Below are 25,349 nucleotides of genomic sequence, written 5' to 3' on the forward strand. Positions count from 1 at the left end.
CAGAGTGGTGAGTGCCTGGGGTGAGTGGTAGAGGCAGAAACATAAGAGGCTTTTAGAGACATTTAGATAGATGCATGAATGTGAGGAAAATGGAAGGACATGAACATTGTGTAGGCAGAAGAGATTAGGTTAGTTAGACATTTAATTGGCTTAGTAGAACATTGTGGGCCGAAGGGCCTGTTCCTGTGCTGTTCTTCTGCAATAATAGAGAATTACAGACCAGATGGCAAACATCAGAAGGGCAGAAAATGCTAAAAATCTCTAATAAAAAATATAATGAACAGAGTACTTGGAAAGTATTAATGAAGGTGGGCAAAGTCTATGTGGGTTTATAAAAAGGACTTCATGCTTAATAAAACCACTGGGATTTTTTTGAGGATGTAACTGTTGGAGGTGGGTAAGATAAAACCAGTAGATGTAATGTAATTGGACTTTAACAGAGTTCCATGGCAGATGTTGGTGTGCAAGGTTAAACCATGTGGGACTGGGGTTGATTATTGTCATAAACTAAAAAATTGGCTGAAATACAGGAAATAGTAGGAATAAACCCCATGTTTTCAAGGCATCCAGTGGCAAGCACTTGGGCACGGGTAAATCACAATGTATGCCAATCATTTGAACGAGAGAACTAAACACAACCAGTTCCAGGAGAAAGTGAAGAGGGTATCTCATAGAAATGTATAACAATTCCAACATGTTTAGACAGAATAATACAAGGAAGGTGTTCCTAATGACTTGGGAGCCCTGAATCAGGAGATACAGCCTTGTGATATAGGGTATGAAATTTAAAATATAGATGAGAAAAAAATTCAGAGGTTGGTGAATCTCTGGAATTCTTCCCACAAAAGATAGTGGTGACTCGGGTATTAAATATTCTCAGAAAAAAGATAATGATATTTCTTAATTCTAAAGGGGTTAAGGGACATGAGGTGAAAGCAGGAATAGGGACTGAACTGAATGATCAGCATGATCAGATTGAATAGTGGAGAAGGGCTGAATGACCTACTGTTGTTATTTGAAGGGATAATACTTGAAATCATAGAAGGGAGGTCTTTTCTGTATGTCCTGTCAGGATTGAATAGTTAACAGACTCTCATTAAGACAGCAGCTGGAACAGAGGTTGGAAGTGTTTAAAAACCTTTTGAAATAGAAACTCTGAGTACCCAGGATTGGGTAAGAGAAGCTGTGACTGATTTAAAAATGCCCCAAAAACAGAAATATAAGATCATTTTAAATAGAAGCAGAAGTAGGCTCCTGGGCTCTTCTCACCTGTAGTGCCATTCAGCATATTTTTATGCTCATCCCATATCCCTTACTTTCTAAAAATCTATCATTTTCTGTCTTGAAGTGGTTATGGTGGTAGTGGTACTCTGGCATCTTTTTATGGATTTGAGAACAGTTCTCATAGATTTGAAGGTAGCAAATATATTCTCACGATGTAAGAAAGGAGTGGGTAAAATAGTAGCAAAGTACCATTTAGCAAAAAATCAGCAGTAGATAACATGCAAAAATTCTATTTGAAGGACCCAAAAGGTCTATTGATTTGCTATGGAAGTTGATTGAGTGGTTGAGATTACCAAGAGACACAGTGTCACTGTTCTCCCACAGTGACTTCTGTCATGTTGATTGAAGGACTATTCTGTTTTCGGCTATCAATTGCAAATGCAAACAGTGGGCTTCCATAATTAGCCGGTGCCCTGGAACACCTTACTTGTGCTATTGATTGGACAGTGTAGCTAACAGAATCAATGAGTCATCTAGCACATAGAATAATACAGCATAGGAACAGGCACTTTAGTCCACAATGTTGTGCTGAACTAACTAAATTAGCCTACTAAACGAATCCCTTCTGCCTACAGGATGTCCACATCCTTCTATTTCATACACATTCATGTGATTCTTGAATGCCCTATCATGTTTTCCTCCAATACCATTCCAGGCACCCACTACTCTCTGTAAAAAAAAAAGATACAAATATGTGAGAGTAAGAGTTCGGCACGGACTAGAAGGGCCGAGATGGCCTGTTTCCGTGCCATAATTGTTATATGGTTATATGTTCTGCACATTTCCTTTGAACTTACCCCCCCACCCCACTTTAAATACATGCCCTCTGGTATTGGACATTTCAACCCTGGGAAAAAATACCAACTGCCTGTCTATGCCCCTCATAATCTTATAAACCTCTATTAGATCTCCTCTTAGCTTCTGTTCCAGTAATAAACAGTCCAAGTTTGTCCAGTCTCCTGTTATAGCCTATGTCCTCTAATCCAGGCAGCATCCTGATAAGCCTTTTCTGCACCCTCTCTAAAGCCTCGACATCTTGCCAGTAATGGGGTGACCGGAGCTGAATGCAGTACTTGAGATACAGCCCAACGAAGAGTTTTATAAAACTGTAATATAACTTCCTGACTCTCCAGCTCATTTCCTTGACTAATAAAGGGAAACATGCCATATGCCTTCTCTACCACCCTATCAACCTATGTAGCCATTTTCAAGAAGCTATGAACTTGGATCCCAAAATCTCTCTGTTCATCAATACTATTGGGTGCCTTACCATTAACTGTGTACTGTCTCTTTACATTTGATCTCCCAAAGTGCAACACTCACATTCAGCTGGGATAAACTCCATCTGTTGTTTGTCCTCCCAACTGCTCTATATCCTGCTGTATCCTTTGCCAGTCTTCTACATTATCTACAACACCACCAATCTTCATATCATCTGTGAACTTACTAACCTACCTATCCACGTTTTCCTCCACCAGAGGTCCCAGAATGGATCCCTGTGGAACACCAGTTGTCATGGTCCTTCAACAAATGTACATTCCATTAACCACTCGCTCTAAATTATTCGGGAAAAGTCAATTTTGAATTCAAATAACTAATTCATTGAGGATCCTACGCAGCTTAATCTTCTGGATAAGCTCCCATGAGGTACCTTGTCAAGCACCTTGTTAAAATCTATGTAGTCAACTTCTACAACTCATTACTTTTATCATCTGCTTGAAAAACTTAGTCAAGTTACTAAGACTTGGCCTGCACAAAGCCATGCTGACTGTTTCTAATTTTGCCATGGTTTTCCAATTGATCATAAAGCCTAAGAATAGTCCTAAGAATAGTCTCCAGTAGTGTAAAACTCACCAGTCTATAGTTTCTAGGATTATCTTCATTTCAGTCCTTGAGTAATGGAACAACATTAGCTACTTGAAGTTCAATGTAAATTTTATTATCAAAGTATACACGTGTCACCACATAAAACCCTGAGATGTAGTTTCCTTCAGACATACTCAGCAATATAACAGGATCAATGAAAGATCAGCTAGAATACAGAAGACAACAACCTGTGCAAATGCAAATATAAGTGAGTGAGTGAGACCACAGCAGGTCAGAATCAACCATAGGTGTTACGTCCTAGTTGTCTAGATACTCAAACCTGGGCACTTCGATATGGCGAGCAAGCTGTTGACCATGTAGCAGGCTCTCCCCCTCCATGCAACTGATGAATAAAAGGAAAGACAGAGCCCAATACTGTTTGGACCAGCAGCGTCGCAGAAGTTGCCAGTCAATGTTGAACTGAACGTACGACTGCCTTAGAGGGACTCTAGCCCCAGAATTTACCCTCAGGCTTTACTCCAGAAGCCTTCTCCATGAGTGGGTATAACCACAAGGCAGCAGAAGTTTGAGATCAGAGTTTTCCTTCTCATAGGTGAGCTGCCAATCACAGCTGATGAGCCCCATTTGCCCGAAGCAACTGGTTTTAAGACACCAGTAATATGCCTTTGCCCCTTCCCCTGTCAGTAGAAACAGTTCTACCATACTTGGTAGCTAAGCCACACATGAAGGCCAGGAGCTGCACTTGGTTGTTTGAGGCTATTTAAGTACTGGGAGCTTATGTCCCCATTACCAGCCCTGGATATAACAACCTTAAGAAACCCAAGTATAAATAAATAGCAATAAGTAATGAGAACATGAAATAACAAGAAAAAGAGTCCTTAAAGTGAGATTATTGGTTGAGGGAACACTTCAATGGATGGTCAAGTGAGTGTAGTTATCCCTTTTGTTCAGGAACCTGATGATTGTGGGGTAGTAAGTGTTCTTGAACCGACTTGAGGCTTTTGTGCCTTCTACCTGATGGCAGCAGTGAACTTTCCTACAATATCATTTCAAGTAGATGTGCTCAATAATTGGGAGGGCTTACCTGTGATGGACTGGGCTGAATCCACTACCTTTTGTAAGATTTTTCATTGAAAGTCATTGGTGTTTCCATACAAGGCCATGATGCAGCCAGTCAATACACTCTGCACCACACATCTATAGGAGGTTGTCAGAGTTTTAGACGTCATAGAAAACCTACAGCACAATACAGGCCCTTCGGCCCACAGAGCTGTGCTGAACATGTCCTTACCTGAGAAATTACCTAGGGTTACCTATAGCCCTCTATTTTTCTGAGCTCCATATACCTGTCCAGGAGTCTCTTAAAAGAGACTCTGTCACGTCAAATCTCCGCAAACTTGTAAGGAAGTAGAGGCAATTTTACTGATGTGCTGGGTCCAGGACAGGTCCTCTGAAATAGTAACACCCAGAAATTCAAAGTTGCTAACCCTCTCCACTTCTGATCCTCCAATGACGACTATCTCATGGACCTCTGATTTCCCTCTCCTGAAGTTTACAATCAGTTCCTTGTCTTGGCGGACATTGAGTGAGAGGTTATTGTTATGACACCACTCAGCCAAATTTTAAATCTCCTTTCTATATACTGATTCATTATCATCTTTGATTTGGCCTGCAACAGTGGTGTCATCAGCAAACGTGAATATGGTATTGGAGCTGTGCTCAGCCGCAGTCATAGATGTAAAGTGAGTAGAGCAGGGAGTTAAGCTTACAGCTCTATGGTGCACCTCTGCTGATGGAGATTGTGGAGGAGATGTTGCCAGTCTGAACTGACTGTGATCTACAAGTGAGGAAATTGAAGATCAAATTGCACAAGGAAGTATTTAGGCCAAGACCTTGGGAGCTTATTGATTAGTTTTGATTCGTCCCAGAGATCCTCCCAGTCTTCTGGGAAGTCCCCTATGGCTAGAAGACACAATTATATTGGTCAAGGCCCCAGCAGGTACATCTCTTGCCTCTCTTAATATCCTGAGATATATTCCATCAGGCGTCAGGGACTTGTGCACCTTAATGTTCTTTAATAGACCAATCACTACCACCTCCTCTGTCTTGAAATGTTCTAGCAAATTTGCATGCTCCACATTGATCTCCCTATCCTCTATATCATTCTCCTTAATAAATACTGACTCAAAGGATTTAGGACCTCAACCACATCCTCTACTGTCAAGAACACTTGCCTTGTACTCGCTAGTTACCCTCTTGCTCTTGATGTATGTATAGAATGCCTTGGGATTCTCTTTAATACTTTCTGCCAAGGTCTTTTCATGGCTCCTCCTGGATTTCCTAATTCCCTTGTTGAGTTCTTTCCTGGCTTTATAATACTCACTAACTCTGTTACTCACTAAATCTAACCCTTGACTAAATTCACTACCTCTCTCAACTACCAAGCTTCCCTGATCTTACCATTCTTGCCCATTCTTACTGTAACATATCTATCCTCGCCAAAAACAGTTGTTCTCAATTAACTCTCCCTTGTTCCTGCCTAATACTCTCATAATTTACCCTGCTTCAATTTAATCCTCTTCCACAATGTCTAGACTCCACCAGCATAGATGCAACACAGGGCTGAGCACACCTCCAATGCCGTATTTTAAATTTGCTGACAACACCACTATCATAGGCTGAATCAAAGGTGGCGTCAAATCAGCACCTAAGAGTGAGTTTGAAAATCTGGCAGAGCGCTGCCACAACACCGACCTCTCAGTTAACGTCAGAATGAACAAGGAGATGATTATTGACTTCAGGAGGAGAAAACTAGAGGTCCATAAACCAGTCTTCATCGGGGGAATCAGAGGTGGAAAAGATTAGCAACTTTAAATTCCTCGGTGTTATCATTTCAGAGGACTAGCCTATAAATGCAATTATGAAGAATGTACGGCAGTGCCTCTACTTCCTTATACGTTTATGAAGAGTCAGCATGACATCTAAATCTTTCACTAACTTCTGTAGATGTATGGTGGAGAGTTTATTGACTGATTGCATCACTGTGTGGTACGGAAACACCAATGCCCTTGAACAGAAAAGCCTACAAAAAGTATTGCCCAGTACACATCACGTGTAAAAGTCCTTCCCACTGATGAGCATATCTACATGTAGCATTGTTGCAGGAAAGCAGCATCCATCATCAGAGACCCCCACCACCCAGTTGTCTTCTCTTCTTAGTGTCGGAGAAGAACAATGTGAGCTGCCTTAATGACTATTGCCCGATAGCACTCACATCTACAGTGATGAAATGCTTTGCGAGGTTTGTCATGACTAGACTGAACTTCTGCCTCAGCAGGGACCTGGACCCATTGCAAACACAAAATAATCTGCAGATGCTGTTGTCAAAGGAACACTCACAATGAGCTGGAGGAACTCAGCAGGTCAGTCAGCATCAGTTGAAAAGATTAGTCAATGTTTCGGGCCGAAACCCTTCATCAGGACTGAAGGAAGGACTTTGGGGAGGGTTTGAAGAATGCTGGTAGTTGGAAAAAAACAGTAATTTGAAAGACAAAGGGGTGGGGGAGGAGGCAGGGAGATGATTGGCAGGAGAACAATGCGCAGTAATAGCAGGAGGCGGAATTATGAGGGAGGTGATGTGAAATAGGGATAGAGGAAGGGAGGGGGAGGGAATTACTGGAAGGTGGAGTATTCTATGTGCATACCAATGTTTCACCGATGTAAAGGAGGCCGCACCGGGAGCACCGGATGCAATAGATGACCCCAACAGATTCGCAAGTGAAGTGTTGCCTCACCTGGAAGGACTGTTTGGGGCCCTGAATGGTGGCAAGAGAGGAGGTGTAGGGACAGGTGTAGCATTTACGCTTACAGGGATAAGTGCCGGGTGGGAGATCCGTGGGGACGGACGTGCGGATAAGTGAGTCATGGAGCGATTGATCCCTGCGGAAAGCAGAGAGGGGTGGAGAGGGGAAAATTACTGTTTTTTTCAGCTACCAGCTTTCTTCAAACCCTCCCCAAAGTTCTTCCTTCAGTCCTGATGAAGGGTTTCAGCCAGAAACGTCGACTAATCTTTTCAACTGATGCTGACTCTCCTGCTGAGTTCCTCCAGCGCATTGTGAGTGTTCCTTGGATCCATTGCAATTTGCCTATCACCACAATAGGTCAATGGCAGATACAATCTCAATGGCTCTTCACACAGCTTTAGACCTCCTGGACAGCACAAACACCTATGTCAGAATGCTGTTCATTGACTATAGCTCAGCATTTAATACCATCATTCCCACAATCCTGATTGAGAAGTTGTAGAACCTGGGCCTTTATACTTCCCTCTGCAATTGGATCCTCAACTTCGTAACCGGAAAACCATCATCTTTGCGGATTGGTGATAACATCTTCTCCTCAATGAAGATCAACATTGGCGCACCTCAGGAGTGTGTGCTTAGCCCACTGCTCTACTCTTTCTATACCCATGACTGTGTGGCTAGGCATAGCTCAAATACCATCTATAAATTTTCTTATGATACAACCATTGTTGGTATAATCTCAGATGGTGACGAGAGGGCATACAGGAGGGAGATATGCCAACTAATGGAGTGGTGTTGCAGCATAGACCTGGCACTCAACGTCAGTAAGACGAAAGAGCTGATTGTGGACTTCAGGAAGGGTAAGATGAAGGAATACATACCAATACTCATTGAGGGATCAGAAGTGGAGAGAGTGAGCAGTTTCAAGTTTCTGGGTGTCAAGATCTCTGAGGATCTAACCTGGTCCCAACATATCAATGCAGTTATAAAGAAGGCGAGGCAGTGGTTATACTTCCTTAGGAATTTGAAGAAATTTGGTATGTCAACAAATACACTCAAAAGCTTCTATAGATGTACTATGGAGAGCATTCTGACAGGCTGCATCACTGTGTGGTATGTGGGGGTGGGGGTGGGGGGCTGCTACAGCACAGGACCGAAAGAAACTGCAGAAGGTTGTAAATTTAGTCGGCTACATCTTTGGTACTAGCCAACAAAGTACCCAGGACATCTTCAAGGAGCAGTGTCTTGGAAAGGCAGTGTCCATTATTAAGGACCTCTAGCACCCAGGGCATACCCTTTCCTCACTGTTACCATCAGGTAGGAGGTACAGAAGCCTGAACGCACACACTCAGCGATTCAGGAACAGCTTCTTCCCCTCTGCCATCCAATTCCTAAATGGACATTGAACCCTTGGACACTACCTCACTTTTTAAATATGTATTATTTCTGGTTTTTGCATGATTTTTAATCTATTCAATATACGTATACTGTAATTGATTAACTTTTATTATTATTATTATTTTGTTTCTTTCTTCTATATTATGTATTGCATTGAACTACTGCTGCCAAGTTAACAAGTTTCATGACACATGCTGGTGATAATAAACCTGACTCTGATTCTCACTCCTGTGCCTTCTTCCTCATGGCAGCAGCCTCAGGACTGACTGCACCAGGTTCGGGTACAGTTATTACCCTTCAGATATCAGGGTCTTGAACCAGAAAGGATAACTTCACTTGCCCCATCACTGAACTGTTCCCACGACCAAAGGACTTGCTTTCAAGGACTCTTCATCTCATGCTCTTGATAGTTATTATTTATTTATTTATTTATTATGATTTCTTTTTTTTCTTTTTGTATTTACATTTTGTTGTTTTCTGCACATTGTTCACCCTGTTAGTGCAGTCTTTCATTGATTCTATTATGGTTATTGGATTTATTGAGAATGCCTGGAAGAAAATTAATCTCAGGGTTGTATACGGGGACATAAGTGTACTTTGTTAATAAATTTCCTTTGAACTTTGGTGCTAATGAATTACTAAATCTTTGTTCTTTCCAGTAGTTAAGGCAGGTCAGCCAAATGAGAGAAATTATAAGAAAAATTTTAGGGCTAGTGTTTATTATTAATTTGGCCATCATGACTTAGAAATTCATGAATATATGACTTACCTTTATTGTCCTGATAGAATTATTCACATTAGTCTTTAAAATTAGCCATCAATTCTGTACTCACTCTGGGTTGACTTAGTGTTATTTCTTCCAGTACTTTACCACCTGTGATTCTCTTTTACAAACCCCATTTCCAGAAAACTTGGGATATTTTCCAAAATGCAATAAAAACAAAAATTTGTGATATGTTAATTCACGTGAACCTTTATTTAACTGACAAAAGTACAAAGAAGAGATTTTCAATAGTTTTACTGACCAACTTAATTGTATTTTGTAAATATACACAAATTTAGAATTTGATGGCTGCAACACACTCAACAAAAGTTGGGACAGAGTTAAAATAACATTGAAAAGTGCACAGAATATTCAAGTAACACCGGTTTGGAAGACTTCACATTAAGCAGGCTAATTGGTAGCAGGTGAGGTATCATGACTGGGTATAAAAGTAGCATCCATCAAAGACTCAGTCTTTGCAAGCAAGGATGGGTCGTGGCTCACCCCTTTGTGCCAAAATTCGTGAGAGAATTGTTAGTCAGTTCAAAAGGAACATTTCTCAATGCAAGATTGCAGAGAATTTAAGTCTTTCAACATCTATAGTACATAATATTGTGAAAAGATTCAGAGAATTCAGAGACATCTCAGTGCGTAAAGGGCAAGTTCGGAAACCACTGTTGAATGTGCATGGTCTTCGAGCCCTCAGGTGGCACTGCCTAAGAAACTGTCATGCTCCTGTGACAATTATAGCCACCTGGGCTCGGGAGTACTCCGGAAAACCATTGTCACTCAACACAGTCCGTCGCTGCATCCAGAAATGCAATTTGAAACTGTATTATGCAAGGAGGAAGCCATACATCAACTCTATGCAGAAACGCCGACAAGTTCTCTGGGCCTGAGCTCATCTCAGATGGACCGAAAGATTGTGGAACCGTGTGCTGTTGTCAGATGAGTCCATATTTCAGCTAGTTTTCGGAAAAAACAGGCGTCGAGTTCTCCGTGCCAAAGATGAAAACAACCATCCAGATTGTTATCAGCGAAAGGTGCAAAAGCCAGCATCTGTGATGGTATGGGGGTGCATCAGTGCCCACAGCATGGGTAGTTGCATGTATGTGAAGGTACCATTGACTCTGAGGCATATATTAGGATTTTAGAGAGACATATGTTGCCAACAAGGCAATGTCTCTTCCCGGGACGTCCATGCTTATTTCAGCAGGACAATGCCAGACCACATTCTGCACGGGCTACAACAGTGTGGCTTTGTAGACAAAGTGTGTGTGCTTGACTGGCCTGCTGCCAGTCCATATCTATCTCCTATTGAAAATGTATGGCGCATCATGAAGAGGAGAATCAGACAACAGAGACCATGGACTGTTGAGCAGCTGAAGTCTTATATCAAGCAAGAATGGACAAAATTTCCAATTGCAAATCTACTACAATTAGTATCCTCAGTTCCAAAACGATTAAAAAGTGTTACTAAAAGGAAAGGTGATGTAACACAATGGTAAACATGCCTCTGTCCCAACTTTTGTTGAGTTTGTTGTAGCCATCAAATTCTAAATTTGTGTATGTTTACAAAATACAATTAAGTTGGTCAGTAAAACTATTGAAAATCTTTTTTTTGTACTTTTGTCAGTTAAATAAAGGTTAACATGAATTAACATATCACAGATTTTTGTTTTTATCGCATTTTGGAAAATATCCCAGCTTTTCTGGAAATGGGGTTTGTATAAAGGTATAGCCTTTTTCTTACTCACTCTTCCTTCAGTTAGTCCTGACGAAGGGTCTCGGCCTGAAACGTCGACTGCGCCTCTTCCTATAGATGCTGCTTGGCCTGCTGCGTTCACCAGCAACTTTGATGTATGTTGTATGTTGAATGGAATTCATTGTTTTTTTTTGGATATTCATAGGGTGTTTCATATTTACAGCTGTGGAAATGTGACCCAGATTGTTTAGAATATCTGGATGCACAGAAAAATGTCAGTGTCTAAGTGTGATGAGACCTTGTATCCCAATTGCCTTTGATCTGAATGTATGCAATTTAATCAAATATAAAGCAATGTTTCAGGAATACAAAACTGTGTTAAATAACACTCAAAAATGCTGCAGTGTTTGTAAAATAATATAGTTTTAAATTCTGTCAGTTCTATTACAATTTTTGTTTAAGATGTGACCATTATTTGAAGAGTAACAATGTATCTTAGCACTAAGAGTAAACAAAACTCCTTATCATGCATTATTTTACTTCTCTCTGTAAGCTGTAGTTTCCTATAAAGTAAATGTGTTTCAATCTTTATAATTTCAGACATTGTTGTTTCACCAAAATTCTCTCTTTGCAGACAACTACAAAACATGAAAGTAGAGCCTCCAAAATAGAAAATAGCACAACTGGTGTAACAAAATCAAGCCAGGCACACAAAAACCCAACAAATAAACAAGACAATGTGAAAATAAAGGGTCTTCAAGCTAATGTTTCCATTCCAAAGGTATGCACTTTACCTTATTTATGATTATCAACATTTATAATGTATAATGTGTGTTTTCAAACAAGGTCATGTAACAGCAATTATAATCCATGCTTTTTGAAATGTGGAATGATTTTCTCAAGGCATTTATTGAACTGGATCCATCTGGTAAATATTACAGGGTCTGAATTCCAGCAACTGAGTTCTGTCTTGATGATACTCTACATAATTTATATTGGGCAATCTGCTCTTGGATTTTATGCCAGTTTATACATGATACAGATTCTCATACTTTGACTTCAGTAGGGATTTCAGGGTTGCAGACATAAACAAAATTCATTTTTAGTTATTTTAATGTTTTAAAATTCTGATAGGGGTTGTATTATTCTGGGGCTGCTGGTGGGTACAGGTTGCCTTCACTGTGGCTGAAGTCGTGCTGCTGCACTCAGAGATACATCAAGTCAGCTTGGCAGGTGGTGGGCATGTAGAGACTATGGTGGCATGCCTACACCAGTATGATTCGTCTAATTTTCTTCTTAATATTCAGTTTTTGGTGATAAGTTGTATGTAATAAATTCTTGGGCATTGGGATTTCTGAAGCTTAGTTGCAGTGTTAGGGATTCAGGAGGTTTGAAATTAATGTAAATATTGCAGGTATTATTTCACATGAAAGCCTGGCTTTGGTTTTTTTTAAAACGTAAATTGCACGCAGTATTCAGTTTGAAGTTAAATGGTCAGCTTTGTAAATAAACAGCACTATTGAACAAAATATAGGAAACTTGCCCACAACAGGGGGCTGGCTGTTCAAAAATTATGGTTTGCATAGAGAATTGACCAAGAAACATTCTAGTATGGATCAGCCAAATGCAAGACAATGAGGTTATGTTAATTGGTCTACACTAAACCAGATAACATTGGCTAAGTTGTGAAAGAGTTTAAGGATGTAGATCAGACTGAAAATTGCCATCTAGCGCATCAAACAGGCATACTTGTTCTTTCAGTAGCTGAATTATTTGCACACTCAGCAAGTCAGCTCTCATAGTATTAACTTTGGGCATCTGATATGTGTCCTCAGAAGGCTTTGGAACATCCATATAAATTATTTTGTCCCAGCAAAGTGTTTGAACATTCAGAAGTGTCTCCTGCTGTAGATGTGCAACTCAATGGTACCACTGTCAGATTCATAATGTTGAAGTTTACAATGTCATTGCAACTTTTGAAATTTCAGTGAATCTCCTGCCGTTACCTTTGATCTCAAGGCTATACAAGTTTGATGCACTTTGAGTTTTGAAAACCAAATGAGTTTCTGGAAGAATACCTGCTTGTTCTGAGAAATAAAAAAAAATTTCAAACTTCAAAGTAAATTTATTATCAAAATATATATGCTACCATGACATTCAACTTAAGGTTCAGTGTCTCTACTGTAAGTCAGTTCGCAACAACAGTAACCATTGGGCAAGCAATGCCACCACACATGTTTTCAGTACCTCTGTATAGGTGACAAAGGTTGTTATGAAGCTAGTATGTGTAATTAGTCATATTTGTGGTTTTTGAAAATAAATTTTATTTTGCTTTCTGCCATCTATCAGGAGTATTATATCCTTCAGCACCAATTAATGAATAGTTAATACAGGGGTAGGCAACCTTAAACACAAATGATTTTCTAGCATGCGTTATTCATTAATTTGAGGCAAAACATAACTAGATGTATTTAAATGGATAATTCCCATATTTCAAATTTTTTATGGCATTTAGCTGGCCCACCGTCCGCTCATTAATATGCGATCTGGCCCACAGAGGCAAAAAGGTTGCCAACTCCTGAGCGGGTACCTACCAGTCACTTTTCAAAACTGGAGTGCTGGACCAGAAAGCAAACTAGGTCAATAGTCTGAGTACAGTGTCCTGTTTAATAAAAGAAATGGATTTTAAAATGAGCTGCTGTTCCTCATTTTTTCCAAATGGACATGAAGCATGTAATTCATTTATTTTCTGCTTTGCACCACTGAACCTTCCATGCAAATGGCCAGCATTCTCATGGTCTCTATTTTTCAGGTATTTTGAATAACTAATGATTTGATATAGAGTTTTCCATAGAGCAAAAAACCTACGACCTTCATATAGAGTCACCACCATTAATCATCTCCTGCAAGTATTACTAATCAGGATATGAACTGAGAGCAAGAATAGACCAACAAATTCTTCAAGACTGCTTCACCATTTCACAAGATCACGGCAGATTTATTTGTACCACAATTCTGCATTTTCATTGACTTCTGATAATCTTTCACCTTGTAAATTTTTAAATATGTAGTTACCTGTGCATTAAGCTTATTCAAAAACTCAACACCCCCTGCTCTTTGAGAAAAAAAAATCCAAAACTTTAGGATTATTTTACTCTTCTAAACTCAAGTAGATGCAAATTGTTTAGTCGTTCCTTGGGAAGTAACTTGATATTTCATGGTATTTGTCCCATAAGCCATCCCTGAACTCCTCCTGATAGTTTAACATGCATCCTTAAGTAATAAAACCAGCCAATGCTCTTTGCTTCATTAACATAGTTCATAGCTTAAGTCACTCGCGCTCAAAAATCATGGAAAGATGATTGAATAAGGTATTTTCTAGTCTGGTTACAGATAAGATGGGCATTAAAAAAATCATAAAAACGATTTATCAATTTCGCAACATTAAAGAAGTAACTTGGTTCTCAACATATCTGGTATAAATGTTATTGTAGTTCCTCATTACTTGGGTAATGGAGTTTGATATCAGACAGACGACAATTAATTCAGTGTGTTACTCTTCACTCAAAAGGAATTTATTTTTTAAAAAATGGTACTTTCAACTTACATGATTTGTTCTTGGAACGTTTAGGTGAATTTATGTCTTTTACAAGCTTCAATGGAAGAACCTCCAAACTTCATCACAAACAAGAACATCAGTCAGGTTTCTCTGGTTGCATTGTGTTTTGACAGAATTTCTACCCAAATTTTGATTAACAGGTAAATTATTAAATCTTTGTTTTTCATAAATGATAATTCAAGCCTATAACAGTACATAGTTAAAGCGAACTGCAGACAGATTACACAGATTACTTGGAGGTGGTTCAGTAAAGTGCACAAATACAGAACATGCTGGTGGCTAGAAGGTCGAGCATCAGATCTCATATTCTGCCATGCTAAGCACCGTCCAGAGACAGTTCCATAACGTATTGCACCATGCGGCTGGATGCACTTTATTTCTGCCCCTTACTTTAGCATTATTCACGATCAGCTGCAGATGTGTAGTGGAGGGCATCTTAAGTTGTGTGGTACAGAAACTGCACTGCATGGACAGGAATGCCATCAAGGACATCTGTATAGAAAGGTGCAGAAATATCATGAAGGACCTACTCACCCTGCCTTTTTACTGCTTGTCACATTCCCATCAGGAGAGAAACTACTCAACATCCATGCCTGGACTAATAAGCTCAAAAAAAGTTTCCCCCAAGCTGTCGGGCTGATCAAACCCGCCACCCATTAACCCATTTAACTATCTCCCAACACCATTATACAGTGTCTATAAAAAAAGTATTCACCGCCCCTTGGAAGTTTTCATGTTTTATTGTTTTACTACATTGAATCACAGTGGATTTAATTTGGCTTCTTTTGTGTCGAAGTGAAAACAGATCTCAGCAAAGTGATCTAAATTAATTACAAATATAAAACACAAAATAATTGCATAAGTATTCATCTGCTTTAATATGGCACACTAAATCATCACTGGTGCAGCCAATTGGTTTCAGAAGTCACATAATTAGTTAAATGGAGACTGCCTGTATGCAGTCAAGGTGTTTCAATTGATTGTAGCAAAAATACACCTGTATCTCGAAGGTCCATCTGCTGATGAGTCAGTATCCTGGCAAATCTACACCATGAAGACAAAAGAACACCCCAAGCAACTCCGCAAAAAGGTTATTGAAAAGCACAAGTCAGGAGATGGATACAAGAAAATTTCCAAGTCACTGAATATCCCTTGGAGTACAGATAGTCAATGATCAAGAAATTGAAAGAATATAGCACAGCTGTAAATCTACTTAGAGCAGGTTGTCCTCAAAAACTGAGTGACCCTGCAAGAAGGGGATTAGTGAGGAAGGCCACTGAGAGATCTTTGACAACTATGGAGAAGTTACAAACTTCAGTGACTGAGATGGGACAGACTGCACATACAACAGCTGTGGCCTGGCTGCTTCAGCAGTCACCACTTTATGGGAGAGTGGCAAAGGGAAAGCCACTGTTGAAAAAAATCTCACATGAAATCTTGTCCAGAGTTTTTCAGAAGGCATGTGGGAGACTGACGTCAGCTGGAAGAATGTTCTATCGTCTGATGAAACCAAATTGAGCTTTTTGGCCACCAGACTGAACACTATGCCAATCACTGCACATCATCAAAAGCACACCATCCCTTCCGTGAAGTATATTGGTGGTTGCATCATGCTGTGGGGATGCTTGTGAAGGTAGAGGGTAAATCGAATGCAGCAAAGTACAGGGAAATTCTGGAAGAAAATCTGATGCAGTCTGCAAGAGAACTGAAACCTGGGAGAAAATTAGTTTTCCAGCAAGGCAGTGACCCCAAGCATAAAGCCAAAGTTACACAGGAATAGCTTAAAAACATTCCTGGAGTGGCCAAGTGAGAACCCAGACCTCAATCCAATTGAGAATTTGTGGTTGGACTTGAAAAGGGTTGTTCACTCGTAATCCCCATGCAATCTGACAGAGCTTGAGCAGTTTTGCATAGATGAATAGGGAAAAATTGCAGTCCAGATGTGCAAAGTTGAAAGAGACCTATTCACACAGACTCAAGGCTATAGTTGCTACTGTAACTCTCACTTCGGCTGGCAGCTTAATATAGGGGATGATAGCCCCTGGCCCGGCCAAACTTAAGAAATCTTGTTTGGGTGGATGCTGCGCGGTGTCCTCCTTTACAAATCAGTACCACAAAATAACAAGCAGTACACAATATGTGACTGAACGATTGAGCATTATAATTCTTAATTTGACTATATGGTTAGTAAAGAAAACAAAAAAAGAAAAAGGGCCCATTCTCATGAAACAGTCTATTGCGCAAGTTTGGAACTCATTGATAAGGTCATTCGTCCACCATTGACCTCCTCCGATCGTCGCTGACCTTCGGACCCTCGATCCAAGTCCACTCCATCTGGCAGTCTACCAACTCTCTCCATTCGCGTCTTCTCTCCTCATGTCTCCCAGGCAAAAGACCGTGAATTCCCAGCTCCCAGACACACAAGAAAGAACAACATCCTGCTCATTGGCTAGCATGTCCCGTTATCTCTAGTCATAACCCAGACATTGCTGCTACAGAGAAACCATTACCTCAACAGTGGAATGTTACAGAGTGTTACACTGTCAAAGGTGCATATACTAAATATTGACTTTAAGGGGGTGAGTAATAATGCAAACAATTATTTTGTGTTTAATAATTCTAATTCATTTGGAAATTTGTTTTCATTTTGACACAAAAGAATCTTTTTTGTTGATCAGTGTCAAAAAGCTAAATTAAATCCACTGTGATTCAATGTTGTAAAACGATAAAACATGAAAACTTCTGGGGGGTGGCGGAGGCGAATAATTTTTATAGGCACTGTATACGCGTCATCTAGCATTACTTAATGTACATACAATCACTCCCTGTATACAACAGTTACTTGTACATTATATTTAATCGGATTGCTTTTCTATTTATATTTATTGTGTTTTTTTATTTTATTATGTGTTCTTTATACTTATCGTTTTTTTTATGCTGTATCAGATCTAGAGTAACAATCTCCTTTATACTTGTGTACTGAAGAATGGCATTCAACAATCTTTAACCTTTTGCATTGGACACAGCTGGCACAACTAACACAGTCCCACGATGGCTATTGTTGAAAGTATAACCTATTTTGTTGGATAAGACTAGAGAAATTTTTATCCAACAAAGGGACATCGAGTTTCATAAAGCAGTGTGGAGGATCTCAGTCCAAAACATCACAATTCTTTTGCCCACCACTGGTACTAATTGACCTGTTGAGTTCTTTTGGCAGTTTTTTAAAAACGTTTCTGTTTCCACCTTCTGAATTCTCCTGTTGACGTGGAAATTTGTCCTAAAAATGTAAATTTTAACTTGAGGCTTCCAAAGATGTAACTTATTTCTTGATCATTTTTCCATTATTGTAAATGTTTTAACCAGTACTTACATTGCTATACTCTAATCTTAATGTCATGATTAATGTTTCATCCTTTGAAATGGTTCTTCTTACAGTAGAATCTTATAAAGCATGTAGATTGTAATACACTCAATCTTAGAATGTTTATTTCCTATAGAAGGTAATCAATTATTAAATTTCATTATTATTTTATGAACATCTTTTGCTACTGTGCAAAGTTTGTTCACAACCAAATATATAATCTCCCTTTTAAAAAGAGTTAAGTTATGCTTGGGTCAAACCATAGTGGCTTATTAATCTTTACATACAAAGCATTCAATATTAATTTAAAAAAGTACTCCCAAACATGTGTATGTTGATTTTTTTTTGAATCATGCAAAAGAATTGGTCAGCGTTATACTAAACCATAAGCATTACAGTTTAGGACAATAAATGAATGTTTGAATTCTGTGTTTGTTGTGTTTGCATGTATTGGATAACCTTCAATATACAATCACTTAATCTCTTTTATAACTGTTTCTAATAGGGGAATAGTAGAAGATGGAAGCAGCAATCCAGATGCAGGGAGAGTTTCTGTTGCATTTGACAAATACGTAAATGCCAGTAAGATGCAGCCACAGTCATCTGGCTCTCTTAGGTCAAATGCAGGTGCAGAGAGGGGAAAAGAATTGGCTGCCAAGCTCAATGTCCATCGAATTCATGGCCAGTTAAGAGGTCTTAGTGCAACAGGTGAGATGACTGTTATTTGAAAATTGTTTAAATCAATATGTTCATGCACCAGTATACAGGTGTCCCCCGCTTTTCGAACATTCACTTTACGAAACCTCGCTGTTACAAAAGACCTACGTTAGGTACCTGTTTTCGCTAACAGAAGGTATTTTCACTGTTACAAAAAAAGGCAGCGTGCTGAAAAAGCAGCGCACGCCCTGAGCAGCCAAGCTCCTCCCCCGGAACTGCATTCTAGCCAGCATTGCTTAAACACGTGCCTGTGAGCAGCCGTTAGCAAGATGAGTTCTAAGGTATCGGAAAAGCCTAAAACAGCTCGTAACGGTGTTACACTTAGCGTAAAACTAGACATAATTAAGTGTTTCGATCATGGTGAACGAAATAAGGACAAAGTGACTTTGGCTTGTGGAAGTTGATAAAGATGATGTTGAAGAGGTTTTGGCATCCCATGACCAAGAACTGATAGGTGAAGAGCTGATGCAATTGGAAGAGGAAGGGATAACAATCGAAACCGAATGCAGTAGCAAACGGACCGAAAGTGAAGTCGTCCAGGAACTGAACATGAAGCAACTGCATGAGATTTTCGCTGCAATTGACAACAATGATTGCAGAAAAGTACTACTTTAATTTTGAAAGGGTACGTCGGTTTAGGGCATATTTGCAGGATGGTCTGAGTGCTTACAAAGAACTGTATGATAGAAAAATGCGCGAGGCTAAGCAGTCAAGCATACTGTCGTTTTTCAAGCCTTCCACATCAGCCACAGCAGACGATGAACCTCGACCTTCGACATCGAGGCAGGGAGACATAGAAGAAGATGACCTTCCTGCCCTGATGGAAACAGACGACGATGAGATAACACCCCAGTGTCCCACCACCCCAACCCCCGGGCTGCGGACCGATACATTGCCGCGAAGAATGCAGCGGTGCAACGGTAGCCGGGACGCACCCAACACATCTTTAAGAAAAAAGCCGAAATAAACAAGCTAATTAATTAGGTGCCACCTGGCACGTAAATGTCAGCCCAGATCAGAGGCGATTGCCGATTTTAATTAATCAGATAAAGTTTTAATTAAAATGATAGTGCTTCTGCATATCAGCACTTTAAAATTACTTTTGCATGTTTCCTAAAGGAACAAGGTAAAATATTGACCTTGACTAAATAATTGCTGCCATATAATCTCTACACGTGAGGCAAAAATGTTCATCTTTAACTCCACTAGAGAAAATATTTCTATTCCAATCTTACTTCAACAAACAAAAAATGAAAAAGCCAATAGACTACCAAGAAAATATTTCAAAACAATTTTGTTTTGACCAGATCATAATGCTTATTTGAATACTTGTGATATATACAACATAATAGTATTTGTATAAATTATAATGATTGAGATGCTAAGCAGAGAAACTAATCTGTAATAGAAAGTTTAATTCTAAGTAATTTAGAATTACTGGATGAGAAAGACTGCTGACAGAATGGCCAGCACCTTTATTTGAGCAATATTAGAGATGGATGTTGGGAGAGATATTAAGAAGAATAAATAAGAGCTTTAAAAAGAAATAAGAAAATAAGCTGCTTGAGATAATATTTCTACTGAAATGAGTTGGAAGTGGGTGGTTAAGAGTGTTTTAGAACATAAGAAGTATAAGAACTTTGCCACATGGTCCCATGAGCCCACTTCATTTACGTTTGTAATAAAATCATGGCAGATGCTTTGTCTGTGCTTGCTCCTGACTCCAATATCCTTGTTTACCAACATATTCAAGTATCCCAATTTCCACTGTGAATGACTGAGAATTACTGAGATTCCAGACATTACAAGGAATCTTAAAAAAAGTCAGAACTTATTCATGTTAGTAAATGGGAAAAATACAGTTCAATGATTAAACACTGAAACCTCCAGTATCTCCTGGTTTCTAGACTGGAGTTTTAAGCAAGTAAGTGATTAAATTAACTTTTTTGTGAAATGCTGAAGTTTAATGAATGCCAGTTCTAATTTCATTGGTAAGTATGAATGAGATGTACCAAAGTACATTTGTAAAGGGTAGTTCATATTTAATGAGGTATTTTTTTGAGCAAGCAACTTAGTCTAAAGAGACAGGGCGATGTTTGTCATTTATGTGACTCTCCAGGGAGGCATTCAATAATGTTCCAGATTAGGAAATGTTAGCTAAAGTTATAGCTCATGGAATTGACATCATTATTAATATCAATAGGATTTTAAGTAGTCAGTGAAAAATTAGGCAATAGACAATAGGTGCAGAAGTAGACCATTCGGCCCTTCGAGCCTGCACCGCCATTCTGAGATCATGGCTGATCATCTACTATCAATACCCGGTTCCTGCCTTGTCCCCATAACCCTTGATTCCCCTATCCATAAGATACCTATCTAGCTCCTTCTTGAAAGCATCCAGAGAATTGGCCTCCACTGCCTTCTGAGGCAGCGCGTTCCACACCTCCACAACTCTCTGGGAGAAGTAGTTCCTCCTCAACTCTGCCCTAAATGACCTACCCCTTATTCTTAAACCATGCCCTCTGGTACTGGACTCTCCCAGCATCTGGAACATATTTCCTGTCTCTATCTTGTCCAATCCCTTAATAATCTTATATGTCTCAATCAGAACCCCCCTCAATCTCCTGAATTCCAGTGTGTACAAGCCTAACCTCTCTGCGTAAGACAGTCCAGACATCCCAGGAATTAACCTAGTGAACCTACGCTGCACCTCCTCCACAGCCAGGATGTCCTTCCTTAACCCTGGAGACCAAAACTGCACACAATACTCCAGGTGTGGTCTCACCAGGGCCCTGTACAAATGCAAAAGGATTTCCTTGCTCTTGTACTCAATTCCCTTTGTAATAAAGGCCAACATTCCATTAGCCTTCTTCATTGCCTGCTGCACTTGCTCATTCACCTTCAGAGACTGATGAACAAGTACTCCTAGATCTGTTTGTATTTCTCCCTTAACTAACTCCACACCGTTCAGATAATAATCTGCCTTCCTGTTCTTGCTCCCAAAGTGAATAACCTCACACTTATTCACATTAAACGCCATCTGCCAAGTTTCTGCCCACTCACCCAGCCTATCCAAGTCACCTTGAATTCTCCTGACATCCTCATCACATGTCGTACTGCCACCCAGCTTAGTATCATCAGCAAACTTGCTGATGTAATTCACAATGCCTTCCTCTAAATTATTGATGTAAATCGTGAACAGCTGTGGTCCCAATACCGAGCCCTGTGGCACCCCACTAGTCACCACCTGCCATTCCAAGAAACACCCATTCACTGCTACCCTTTGCTTTCTATCTGCCAACCAGTTTTCTATCCATGTCCATATCCTCCCCCCAATGCCATGAACTCTGATTTTACCCACCAATCTCCTATGTGGTACCTTATCAAATGCCTTCTGAAAGTCAAGGTACACCACATCCACTGGATCTCCCGCATCTATCTTCCTGGTTACATCCTGGAAAAACTCCAATAGATTAGTCAAGCATGATTTGCCCTTGGTAAATCCATGCTGGCTCGGCCCAATCCTATCACTGCTATTATGATATGCTACTATTTCATCTTTAATAATGGACTCTAGCATCTTCCCCACTACTGATGTTAGGCTAACAGGGCGATAGTTCTCTGTTTTCTCCCTCCCTCCTTTCTTAAAAAGTGGGATAACATTAGCCATTTGCCAATCCTCAGGAACTGATCCTGAATCTAAGGAACATTGGAAAATGATCACCAATGCATCCGCAATTTCCAGAGCCACCTCCTTTAGTACCCTAGGATGCAGACCAACTGGACCTGGGGATTTGTTAGCCTTCAGTCCCATCAGTCTACTCATCACCATTTCCTTACTAATGTCAATCTGTTTCAGTTCCTCTGTTACCCTATGTCCTTGGCCCATCCATACATCTGGGAGATTGCTTATGTCTTCCCTAGTAAAGACAGCTCCAAAGTACTTATTAAATTCGTCTGCCATTTTTCTGTTTCCCATAACAATTTCTCCCAATTCATTCTTCAAGGGCCCAACATTGTTCTTAACTATCTTCCTTCTCTTCACATACCTAAAAAAAAACTTTTGCTATCCTCCTTTATATTCCTAGCTAGCTTGCGTTCATACCTCATTTTTTCTCCCCGTATTGCCTTTTTAGTAAGTTCTGTTGCTCCTTAAAAATTTCCCAATCATCTGTCTTCCCACTCACCTTAGCTCTGCTATACTTTTTTAATGCTATGCTATCTCTGACTTCCTTTGTCAACCACTGTGGCCACTTTCCTCCCTTTGAATCCTTCCTTCTCCGGAGGATGAACTGATTTTGCACCTTGTGCATGCTAGGATATCCGACCAGTCAACTTTGGCCAGCTCCTCCCTCATGGCTCCATGGTCTCGTTTGTTCAACTGCAATACTGACACTCCTGATCTGCCTCTCAATTTGCAGATAAAAACTTATCATATTATGGTCACTACCTCCTAATGGCTCCTTTACTTCAAGATCACTTATCAAATCTTGTTCATTGCACAACACTAAATCCAGAATAGCCTTATCCCTAGTCGGCTCTCGTACAAGCTGCTCCAAAAATGCATCCCGTAGGCACTCTACAAACTCCCTATCCTGGGGTCCAGTACCAACCTGATTTTCCCAGTTCACCCGCATGTTGAAATCCCCCATAACTACTGCGACATTTCCTTTGCCACATGTCATTGTTAACTCCCTATTCAACTTGCACCCAATATCCATGCTACTGTTTGGGGGCCTGTAGATAACACCTATTAGGGTCTTTTTGCCCTTACTGTTCCTCAGTTCTATCCACACTGACTCTACTTCTCCTGATTCTATGTCCCCCCTTGCAAGGGACTGAATCTCATTCCTCACCAACAGGGCCACCCCACCCCCTCTGCCCACCTTTCTGTCCCTTCGATAGCACGTATACCCTTGTACATTCAATTCCCAGGTCTGATCCCCCTGTCGCCATGTTTCCATTATCCCAACAACATCATAGTTACCCATTCGCACCTGAGCTTCAAGCTCATCCGCCTTATTTCTGACACTTCGTGCATTCAGATATAGAATTTTTAACCCATTTCTCCTCTCTGTTTAAATCACTGCCTATTGTGCATAACCCAGCTCCCCGAACTCTCACTGGGCTATACGCCCCTTGAATTTTGTTGTCCTTCTTAAATTTACTTACTCTTTCTGCACATTTAACTCCATGCTCCGTCAGACCATCCTTCTGCACATGTATCCTCCTTATCACTTGTTCCGCCTCACCTTTCTCTACTTCACACTTAATATTCCAGAACCGGTAGTCCCCACCTGTCCTTTATACATCATCTCGCTATCCTCTCTCACATTCTAGATCCCTGCCTCCTGCAAATTTAGTTTAAACCCCCCCCCCCCCCAAGCAGCACTAGCAAAATTTCCTGCAAGAATGTTAGTACCCCTCCAGTTCAGGTGCAAACCGTCCTGTCGGAACAGATCCCACCTTCCCTGGGACAAAGCCCAATTATCTAAAATTAGTAGGATCTTTCAGTTTAAATGAAAGAAAATGACTCATAATGGTCCTAAAACTATGTGCTTAAACCCAATCTCCACCAGGCCCGTATGCGAACTTGGCTCACTAGCCAGCTCTGCCAACAGCCACAAGGCTCTGCGGTGAGAAAGTGAACCTTCGTAAACAATATACATCTAGGGTTGGTATGATTTGGGGTTGAACCAAACAGAATCGCCGTGATGTTCCGATTAAAGAAACCTCGATTTGAGTGAATGCTGTGTAAATACCGGTCATACACAATTGTCAGTCAGCAAGAAATAACAGATCGTACAATGCATAAAATTATAAAGAAAGTATATTTACAAATTTTAGTATTATTGAAAAGTTAGTAGGAAAAAGAAAATTTAAAAAAATAGAGGGCCCATGAGTTAACCCAGTCCAAATGTGCACATAAAGTTGGAGCTCATCTTGAAATTGTTGTTTTATTCACACGCTGGACCCTCTGAGTGAAAGCACATACCACCTTCCGAACGTTGCTCGAAATCCTCAAATAAATGGGCGCTTTCTCAGGCGTATTGGCCCTTCCTCCTTGGAGCCATTCATCTGCACAAAGTGCTTTGTGCAACAGGAATGCTCCTTCCCATGGCATCCTCAGCCATCTTCCCTCCTGTCCTTTCTGCAGCTTCCACCAAAAAGACCCACAAACCACACTGGCAGTCACAAATCTCGCTCCTCTCAGTTCTCTCTAGAACCTTTTCCCACCATATTAATTGGCTGACACGACATTCCTAAGTTGAACATCATAGCCCCTTTTAGGCGAAATCAAACCAGTCTACTAGCAGAACACACTGCTTTTACAGATTTGCTAAAATGAAATATCTCCAGCATAACAGTAGAAATCTTCACCAGGGCATTACATTATATTTACAATTGATTTAGGGAACAACAAATTCAAGTTTGATGATGGAAAAATAGTGGTATATTATCAGCATAATCAGGTAATTTAAAATGACTAAAAGATAGCAGCTAGATTTTAGGTCGTTTAAGATTAAAGTATTCATTTTATATCAACAAGGAATAGATCAATCTATTTTTAACTGATCGCAAGATAAAAATTGTAGTCTGTGCATTGATATATTGCTTTGAACATGTATTTTTCTGTCTTATTTAAAGACTTAGGAGCATGTGCAATTACTGCTATTCCTTTTGAGAAGTCAAAAGTTCTCTTCACATTAGAAGAATCTGAGGATTTTAGTTTCACAGATGATACTGAACATCTTAAATCTACTGAAACAACCAAACCTCCTCAATATATAGAGAAGTGGGGCTGGATAATGTTTGAATGTGGGATTGAAAATTTAACCATAAAAGGTATGCTTTTTTACTTCTTTTAT

At 40.0% G+C, this 25,349-nt stretch overlaps 1 protein-coding gene across 6 annotated transcripts in view; it reads left to right on the forward strand.

Annotated features, from left to right (window-relative positions):
• kiaa1109 (KIAA1109 ortholog) overlaps nucleotides 1–25,349 on the forward strand; it is a 439,747-nt gene that overhangs the window by 228,394 nt on the left and 186,004 nt on the right. For all 6 annotated transcript variants that reach the window (XM_063046524.1, XM_063046528.1, XM_063046526.1 and 3 more), the window contains 4 exons: nucleotides 11,415–11,561; nucleotides 14,412–14,539; nucleotides 18,269–18,471; nucleotides 25,129–25,326. In XM_063046524.1, the coding sequence (XP_062902594.1) occupies nucleotides 11,415–11,561; nucleotides 14,412–14,539; nucleotides 18,269–18,471; nucleotides 25,129–25,326 (676 nt within the window). The remainder of the gene's footprint in view (nucleotides 1–11,414; nucleotides 11,562–14,411; nucleotides 14,540–18,268; nucleotides 18,472–25,128; nucleotides 25,327–25,349) is intronic.

Source organism: Mobula hypostoma, chromosome 4 (assembly GCF_963921235.1).
Source record: "Mobula hypostoma chromosome 4, sMobHyp1.1, whole genome shotgun sequence".
NCBI lineage: Eukaryota > Metazoa > Chordata > Chondrichthyes > Myliobatiformes > Myliobatidae > Mobula > Mobula hypostoma.